The following is a 9,663-nucleotide window of genomic DNA, read 5'->3' on the forward strand; positions in this document are numbered from 1 at the left end:
ATGCATTTCCACATGTCCAGCAAATGGAACTGGTTGGCACTTTGATCACAAAGGCACAGACACTGCCACTTCCAGAACTGTTTTATTCATTCCTACCCTCCAGAAGGAATCAGCAAATAATCTACGTGTCTTTTTGCCATGAGAATAGTTGTGAAGCATTTCTCGTATTATAGGTTAGAAAAATTATGAGGAAAAATTAAAGCATTTCTATTCTGAAGTGCTAAAACCTTCTTAGCAAAGAAGTTTTATTTGTACATTATAATGACAGGTTTATCAGGAAGCCGCATTAAGCCTGTCCAGGTGTAAGGAGCAGAAGTCCCGTGCTCCTGCCATGCCTTCACACAAGGACTAAAGCTACAACAAACGGTGTTTCATGAGGAAAACAGTTACAAGTTCAGGTCTTGACTAAATGTGCTGGGATTAGGAGCCAGAAGCCATGCCCAGCGAAGCATTTGCCCTCAGAAGGTCCTTAGGCAAGTAGGGGTATACAGCCTATAAATAAAACTTTTCTCAAATGAATGTTCCTAATGAGGAACATGCCTTCCGGGGGAGGTAGCCTGTTTGAGTATCATCCTAAAGTTCTAACAGCTGTGGAAACCACTCCATCAGCGTGCCAGGCCCCTCAGCTCAGCTTGCAGGCTGAAACAAAGATCTGGAAGATAAGCAGTCAGGTAGAGTATCATGTTGTCTTGTGTGGTATTTCACCATATTCATCTCCAAGTACAGCTACCTACCTACCTTTTAGGGAAATAAATTATTTCATATTTCCCTTAAGTCCTATCCAATATGTAGGACGGTTTGGAGGTAGTTTGCCAAGCTCTTTTAGACACCGGGGTTATTTTTGGAGCATTAAACACCTTACGCAGCCATGAGGTAAGTAAAGGACTTGTCATATGTCAAAGTGCAACAAAGTAGGAAGCGCAGTACGAAACCTGACAGGGTATTGCTGGACGACCAGGGAGAGCAGCGGGAGCCCAGCTTCATTGGCACAGCCCAAAAGTATTTCAGGGACTAGGATTATTACTGTGCAACAGAGCAGGATGGAAAATCAGCAGTCCCAAGCTCCCTGCTACCTACCCCCAGGCATAGCTCAGGAGCCCAGGCTTGTGGCACCTGACCACCTGGAACTTGCTGACAAACCTGTGGGGGTGGATCTGCAACTCCTATGAAGAGTTAAAGCTGTGAAGAGCTGAATTCTTTGAAAGTCTCAGAGCAAAATCCTTATCTGTGCCGAAACCCCATTCTTGGCTTTGCGCTCAGCTCTTATGTAATGACAGCAGATGACTTCAGTTTATCTTCCTTTGTGTCCTCGAGGTTAGTGACACATCACGATTAGGTTACGCTACTGTTTTAATTGAATTGCCACAGCACATGCTGAAATGCTGTAACAGTGCTTGTCCTCTCTGCTGTGTGCTACTGGCATCTGCCATTTCTCCTACTGTTACAGTTCAAATGCTTCATAGCAGGAACCACATCGCTCTGATGCTGAAACACACACTATACATCAGAGCAGTGTCAAAATGATGTTTTACTTAAACCCTCAATGGTAATATCTGAACCTACACAATTTAGGTCATATGCTTTAGGTCTGACACTGCTATGGACCTTGTAACACTGTTACTTACTCAAAACAAACACTTAGTTTTGCAAACAACAACAGAGAAATACCCTATGATGAGCCTGTTTCATTTCCCTTATTCCCTAGCACAAGAAAACTCGAGATGGGCTATTTAAAAGGAGCTGAATTCTTACCAGATGGAGGCTGTGGTGCAATCGGAATTCAAACGGCTGCTTTAAAGTTGCACCTGGTTGGCTTTAGCCAACAGGATCAAGCTACAAAATATTTGTGTAAAAACAAAGCTCCAATATAATCAGTGAAGAGGAGCTAAAAATCTGTTGGTCTGAAGACAAAAAAAAAAAAAAAAAAAAAAAAAAAAAAAAAAAAGCAGAACAAGAGCTCCATAATTGGAAACAATAGAGAAGATATTTTGTCCACATGTTAGTTTTGACCTTCTTTTGTTTTCCCATGGTATCCTGTTGATATAACATCCAGGTCCCTTGTGGATATCCGCTGTTTCCATATCAGAAGAATGAGTGTTTGCTGGTTTCACTTCAGCGTCTCACCGGGTCACCGGTGTACCCACTATGACTGGAAAGCTCGCCGGAAGCCACAAGAACAACCTTATCAGCAAAAGATCTGAACGGATGAGAAGCACAGACACATGAGATCACATTTTGTAATCATTTAAACAAATTTCAAGTCCTGCCTCAATAAGGAAGCACAGAGTAAGAGCGAAAGTTTAGCTAAGTATTTACAAAACAATAGAGGAGTAGTCATAGCCGATCCGACCGAGTTTCCCTTCCTCTGCTTCTCCCCCTCTCTGCTATCATCCAGTCTTCTGACGCTGGCTGACAGCAACCCCCTAAAGAAGGCTGTAAGCACAATGTAAGGGCGTAATGCTGCATCCTCAGAATATTGCCCAACGCCCCCGAAATTTAGAAAAATCAGAACTTCCTCAGCCACAGGGGGTATTTTTGTATTTAACAGCACTCATTGGCTTGCTCTTCTGTTTGTTTTCTGGACTCCTCTCGAGCTTAAGCAAACTTCTGTTATCCACAAATTCACACGACCAGGTTTTCCACAAGTAACCACGATATGGAACGAGCAACCCCCGTAAGTTTGTTTTCAACTCACATTTTCCCTAACTTTCATTTGATGTCATCATTCTTATCTTGACAGGTGTCTCTTCAAGGCTGAAGAGCCCTCCTTAATTTAACTGCTCCTCAGCCGGGAGCTGTTCCACACCTCCCAACACCTCTTTACTTCCCTGCACCTCTCACAGCATCGCATCCTTCTGAAGATAAGATCAGAACTGTACACAGCACTCAAAGCACAGGCGCACCGCGGATTAGCGCTGTGCTTTGAAAGCTGCTCTCTGCTTTGTTCTCTCGTTCTTTCTTGACTCTTTACATTTGATTTGTTTATTTACCAAGCCTTGAGCTGAGATTTTCAGGGAACTCATATGACGCCAAGATGTTGTTTCTGAGTGATAAATCAGCTTATAGGCTGGCTTTGAATATGTAAAGGAAGGATTGTCTTTCCCCTAGTTGGAACACTTCGGATTTACCTACACAGAATTGCATCACTCGCTCCTGTTAAGTCTTACGTGACTTCCTCTCAGTCACCTCACTATTTACCACCTGTTCCAGACCCCAGGCTCCACTTCAGATCCTTGTGCAACTTCACATGAAGACTCCTTCCACCCAGGAAAACATTTTTAGGTTCTTAGTGTCTCATCTTTTATACCAGCCTCATCTACTCACATGAAAACTTCTTTTCTTATCACATAGCACCTTAGTTTCTTCAGAAGCTTTGGCTGATAGATATTATGGAATGTTTTCTCAAAGCCCCAGCAAATGACATCAGGGGAATCTCTTTTCCCTATGCTTGCTGACTCCTGCCAGGACTTCAAACAATGTGTGAGGAATGCTTTAGAACAGCTGCCAACTCACCTGGTACTTTTCTTTTTTCCCCTTGTGCTCAATAGTTTGCCTTTTTAAACAGTTTTCACTACCTCGCCTGGTACAGATGGCTGGCTTGTTGGTCAGCAGCTAGCCAGAGTTTTCTGGGCACTTTGTGTGGCACATTAACCACCTTCCCATCCCCAGGTATTGAAGCACCACTAAATGAGATGCTGCACTTAGCCACCAGTAGGCAGCCCAGCTTCTTAAATCTAACTTCTGTTAGAAACCTTGCAGGAATACCACCCAGCTGTGCCTGTTCGGTGGTTTTTATTTGTTTCATAACCTTTGTGTGGATACTTTGGCGTTAAACACACCCTCTGGTAAATCCCTCAGAGCACAGGAACCTCCTCAAATTCCTCCACAGCGAGCACAGAACTTTTTTTTTCTTTATTTCTTTCCCCTAAACCCTTATCTCCCCTGAACAATCCCTTTATTCTCAGCAGCCCAGTGGCTCCGCTGGCTGTTTTTGGCAGCCTTCCTGCTCTGTTTTGAGTGAAAGTGGAAGAGTCAGGTTTACTGGCGAGACAACGACAGCACACCCGGCACCAGGGTTCAGGGACGCCGGTGCCTGGCCACCAGCAGCAGGTTTCACGGTGAAGCGGGGCAAATACATGTGTGTATATATCTACAATTTTATTTCATCTAGGGCCGTGTGGGGATGCAAAGTGCCACAATTCATCATTATGGTGCTAAGCGGGGCCAGCCCAGCTCCGACCCAGCAGTGCAGGTGGAGCTGGGGCAGCCCGCAGAGCCACCAGCCCCTCGGGGAGGCGTAATGGCGGCCTGACGGGACTAATGGCGGCCGCCATGGGGGCGGGGCCCCGCCCTCGCGCCCTTCTGGAACCTTCCCGCCGCAGCGCCTCACGCGCGGCCGGAGGGGGGGGGGGCAAACGGGGGGGGGGAATCCGCCGCTACCGCCGCTTTGCCATATATGGGCAGGGCCGGAAGCTCTTGCGTCACGGCGCTGGCTCGCGGCGGCTCCGCGGGGAGCCGGGGACGTCACGGCCCTGACGCGCCCCGCCGCGCGCCGCCCTGGCAACCAAACAGTAAACACGGCGCCGGCCGCGCATGCGCGGGGCGGGCCGGGCCCGGCCGCCCTGAGGGGAGGGGGAAGGGGGGGGGCAAAATGGCGGCCGCGGCCCCTCAGCGGGGACGGGAGCGGGGCCGGGGGGCGCAGCAGGGCCCTGGGTGGGGTCGGGTCGGGTGGGATGGCGCAGGGGGGCTGCCAGAGCTCTGCCCCGAGTCCTGCGTTAAGCTGCCCGGTGACTGGGGTGGTGGGGAAGGGAAGGGAGCGCCCCCCCCTCAGGGCCTGGTGGTGGTGTGGGGGCTGCTCTCTGCCTCAGCCCCTCCAAAACCCCTCCAAAACCCCTCCAAAACCCCTCCAAAACCCCTCCAAAACCCCTCTAAAACCCCTCTAAACCTCTAAAACCCCTCTAAACCTCTCCACCCGCAGCCGCAGGCCCGGCGGGGTTTCAGCAGGAGGCTCGCTGTGCTGCCAGGCCCTCGCCAGGTTGCCCGTCACGTAAGTCTCATGTCACTGCACCTCCAGGGCCAGGGCTGCCGCCCCTGTGAGCCGCAGCTGCGATGCGAGAGGAGCCGCTTCTAAGTGGGCGGCATCTCGGGAGCACCGGGGTCATCCCTTGCCAGCTGCCGGCGCCGAGAGGAGGAAGCTGTGCGAGCAGTGTTTGCTTTTGCACGGGGCGGGAGGTGTTGAGCAAGCCCCGAGCAGAGCAATGCGCACTGAGAGACATCCTGTGCGTGGCCTGGCTGGGGAAAGGGTGAGGAAAGCAGAGCTTGCAGCAGCCACCAGGAAACCTGCAGTTGCACAAAATCCCAGCGCCACAGTCCTACAGCCTGCAGAGATTTCCTGAGAGCACGGTGTCAAGGCAGTCTTCAGCCAGACACAGGTGCCACCTCTGCCATCACCTTGAGAAAGGCAACCCTGAGAGCAAGCAGGAGAGAGGGAGAGTAAGAGCACTCTGCACACCAGGGTGATCTGCCCCAGCCCTGTGAGGCATGCTGTCCTGACAGAAGAGCAAGTTTTGCTGTGCAGGCAGCAGGAATGACAGATCTGCAGCCCCCTTAAACTAACTGGAGGAAAAAGGCACGCTGCACGGATCCCAGCAGGGAGAGCATTACCAGAGCATGCAGGCTGTTTGCCATAACTCGCATTCATTCAAGGACTGAGCGAAGTAATGCAAAGTGAAGGGCAGGGGAAATGTCAGTGTTATGCCATACGCTGCTCTGCTACAAGGAAAAGTGGAAGTACCTCCCCCTGTCTCTGTGTCTGGAGGAAGACACGCAGTAGCTGCTCCTAGAAGAGCCAGACCAAGTCCAGGGCCACCTGGAGCCAGGGAGTGTTCCCAGCCCTGCCCATGCAGGAGGAAGCTGGGCTGTTAGCCACGTACTAATGACAGGGTGGACCCCAGCCTGGAGCCAGCCTCAGTGATTCAGAGGCTGGAACTCCCCTGCCCTTTATCCCCTGCAAGAAAAGGCTCTTTTTGCAGAAAGGCCGTGGCAGGCAGAGGAGCAGGAGGGTGCCAGTCCCAAGGCAGGCAGCCCCAGGCAGAGGGGACAAGGGGGAGGCCAGAGGATGGGTGACCCCACAGGTAGGTGGGAAGGGCGTAGCCACAGCCAGCCCTAATTAATACAGGCAGTGACAGATTTGCACTTAATGGTTTTCCCGCCCCAGCGCGCCCTGTGCCTCAGGCAGCTTGCACCAGGCTGCAGTTCGCAGAGCCCAACCCAAACTGGAGTTCAGGGAGCCCCTTCAGGGTCACAGGAGTGATGCAAAAGGTAAGGCAAGGACAGCGCCAGCGCTCAACTTAAATGCTTTTATTGACAATGTCTCTGAACAATAATAAGCAAACAATGCTTAAGTTTCATCCAAATTCACTTTCCACATGTCAAAAAAGACCTCAAGGTAGAAAAAAATAAAATAAAAATATAAATATCTGAGAATCCATCTTAATAAATAAATTAAAAACACAATAAAAACGTTTTCATGGAAAACTTATGTCGGAACATTCAGACCACCTCAACAATGCATGATCAGTAAAGTTACAATGAACATCGATGTAGAACTACAGTACATGGATATAGCTAGTTATCTACCTACTAGAAAATAAAATAGAGTCTCTTTCCCCCCACGTAAATGGGTCATTGCTAAGTCATCAGAACACGATATTGCCAGGAACACAGTAGTTATTGTTAATCAGCTGCACTAGATACGAGTTGGAGATACCCAGCACCAGGTTAATTCCAATCATTTAAAACCAAGGGATTAATTAGTTAATGCTAGTGATACTAAGGAGGGGAGGGAGTCACCAACCCAGCCATGTGGGACATGCTACAGACTACCAGCTCTCATGGGTGGGCCGTTGGGGACAAGACAAACTCCATGCGCTTTGCTACATCTCTGGAGGAGGTACGCGGCCTCGGCACGGGGCGCCCAGCCAGACACGGGGGGGGCAGCGGCGGCGGGGCCCTCCCCAGGCCCGGGGAGCCCCAGGGGGCGCGGCGGCGAGTCCGTGGGGGTGCAGGGGCAGGGGAGGGGGCCCGGCAGGTCAGTCAGTGCGGGGCGGCCGAGCCCCTCACAAGGCCAGCAGGGTGGGGGAGCTGAGGGAGTCGGACGAGGGCTCGTTGCTGCTGCTGCCCTTCCGGTGCGCGGCGGCGCAGCTGGGGAAGGCGTCCGCCTCGGGGTAGGTGAAGACGAAGGTGGAGGTGTAGGTGCTGGGGCACGGGGTGCAGGTGACCACCGGGGTGCAGAGGGGCTCCAGCTCCACGCCGCTCCCGGCACCCAGCGGCTCCCAGTCCGACGCGTAGAAGGAGGAAGCCCCGGGCAGGTCCATGTCAGGCACCGAGCGGGAGGCCTCCCGCGGCCCCGTGGAGAAAAGCAGCTCATCGAAGGGCTCGGCCTTGAGCTCCAGCCCACCGCTGCTGGGCTCCTTGGGTGGCACGGCTGGCGGCGCCTCGGACATCAGCGGCAGGGTGAAGGCAGCCTCCTCGGCCGCCGTGGGGCTGGGGGTGCCCAGGTCCAGCGCGGTGGCAGCCGCCAGCTCCTCGGAGAAGCGCAGCTCCTCGGGCATCTTGCAGGCTGGCCGGTGCGCCGCCAGGATGAACTCCAGCTTCTCCTTCTCCTTCAGCAGGTTAGCAATCTCCGCCTGCAGAGCGGACTTCTCCTCCTCCAGCTGGTCTGTCTCCTGCAGAGGCAGCGAGCGAGCGGGCTGTCAGCCAGGGCCGGCCTCACCCCAGGTGGGTGCGTTTTGGGGGAACCCCCCCCCACACACACACTTTCCTCACGCCCACCCCGGGACCTCCCAGGCAGCACTCACCGCCTGCAGCGTGTCGGTCAGCTCCCGCCGCCGGTTGCGGCACTTGGCCGCTGCCATCTTGTTCCTCTCCCGGCGGATCCTCCTCTTCTCCTCCTCCTCCGGGGACAGCTGAGGGCAGAGCAGCGAGGGACCCGTCAGTGCCGCCACCAGACCCTCAGCCCGAGAAGCACCCCCGGTCCTAAACCCTAAACCCCAACCCCCACACCCCAAATCCTCCACCCCCGGGTACCCCACTCCCCTCTCACCTGCTCGACTTTGCCCCTGCGTCCGATGCTCTGCCCGCGACCTCCTCCAGGTGCCTTGAGCACGGCGGGGCGGCTGTAAGGAGTGGGGGCTGGCGGTGCCGAGACCCCGTAGGGATGCCCGCGGGTCTGCGAGGGGGCCACGGAGGAGATGAGGGTGGGCTGCACCAGCCACTGCAGGTCGGGGCTGGTGGAGATGGCCGTCACGGTGGGCACGAAGCTGGCGCTGGACACGGCCAGCTCGGAGCAGAAATCCTGCGGGATTATAATAAGGGGGGTACGGTGAATAGTGAATAGGGGGGGGGAGGTGGCAGCGCTACCGGGCCGCTCCCCGCCGCCCCCGGGGCCGCGCTGCCAGCGGCGGCTCCACACGAGAGCGGGGCCGCTATAAATAGCTCTGACGTCCGCGCTGACGCAGGCGCCGCTCCGGAGTCTCCTCAATGAACTCGCGTTTTTATCAATGGAGCCGCTTTACGCACCCGCCGCCCCGCGCCGCCCGGCCACGGCTCCCCCCGTGCCCCCGCACCCCGCGTCCCACCGGCACCGGGACGCCCCCGGCGGGGCCGCGAGCAACCGGGAGCCGCCGGCACCGAGCCGCGGGGCTGTCCGGTGCCTTGCTGGGACCCCGCTGCCCCCCTCCACCCCCTGCATCCCCCCCCCGGCTGGCAGCCAGCCCCTCACCTGCGGGTTGACGGGGGAGCCCATGCTGGAGAAGGAGTCCGCCGGGGACGGGTAGTAGGTGAGGCTGTCCCCGGCCGGGGAAGCGCTGCTGCAGCGGGAGGAGGGCGCCTCGTAGTCGCCGGTGAAGCCTTGGTACATCATGGCTGGGCGGGCTGCGGGCCCGGGCTGCGCCTCGGCTGGGAGCTGGGAGAGGAGAGGCGAGAGGAGAGGAGCGGGACGGGGGCCGCCTGCGTCCGCTGCGCGTCTGCCGCTCCTCCGCCGGGGCTGCCTCTGGTGCCGGGGACCCGCGCCCGCCCCCTTTTATACCCTCCCGCCGCGTGAGCGCCGCATACGTCACGCGGCGCGCACCACTCCCGCCCGCGGGGGGGGCCGCCCGCTCCGCCCCCCCCCCGCAGCCCGCCCCGCTCTGCCCCCCCCATCTCCGCGCCACGATGGCTGCGGGGGGGGAACCACCGAAAAGGGAGGGGGGGGGAGAGGAGCGCGGGGTGCCCCGCGCGGAGAGAGAACGGGGGGAGCGGTGAGGGTTCCCCCCCCGCGGCGGGAATGGTAGGGGCGGGCTCGGGAACCCACTGACGCAGATATCCTTATATGGGATACATCCTGTGCGGGGGGGCGGGACTGACGGGAAGCGCTCCAGGGCTGCAGCCAAGTGCGGCGGGGACGGGACGGGACGGGACGGGACGGGGCGGGCGGGGAGGGGACGGGAGGGGGGCGGGGAGCGGGGCCCTCCCCCCACGGCCGCCGCGACCCCGCGGGGACACCCCCGCCCCGCCCCCCCCCCCCCTCCCCTGGGGCTGCCCCCGGGGGGGGCTCCGGGGCTGGGGGCACGGGCGCGGCCCCCCCCGGGCTGCTCGGGGCCGGGCTCGCCCCCGGCTTTGTTT

At 56.5% G+C, this 9,663-nt stretch overlaps 1 protein-coding gene across 1 annotated transcript; it reads right to left on the reverse strand.

The window, feature by feature from the left end:
- Window positions 1–6,345: 6,345 nt before the first annotated feature.
- Window positions 6,346–9,068, reverse strand: FOS (Fos proto-oncogene, AP-1 transcription factor subunit). The gene is made up of 4 exons (XM_068683191.1): window positions 8,783–9,068; window positions 8,105–8,356; window positions 7,860–7,967; window positions 6,346–7,727 (listed from the first exon to the last, which is right to left on the reverse strand). The coding sequence occupies exons 1-4, from the start codon at window positions 8,921–8,923 to the stop codon at window positions 7,119–7,121; spliced, it is 1,110 nt and encodes a 369-aa protein (XP_068539292.1). The 5' UTR covers window positions 8,924–9,068; the 3' UTR covers window positions 6,346–7,118.
- Window positions 9,069–9,663: the final 595 nt, after the last annotated feature.

The sequence above is a fragment of the Anas acuta genome, chromosome 5 (genome assembly GCF_963932015.1).
Source record: "Anas acuta chromosome 5, bAnaAcu1.1, whole genome shotgun sequence".
Lineage (NCBI taxonomy): Eukaryota > Metazoa > Chordata > Aves > Anseriformes > Anatidae > Anas > Anas acuta.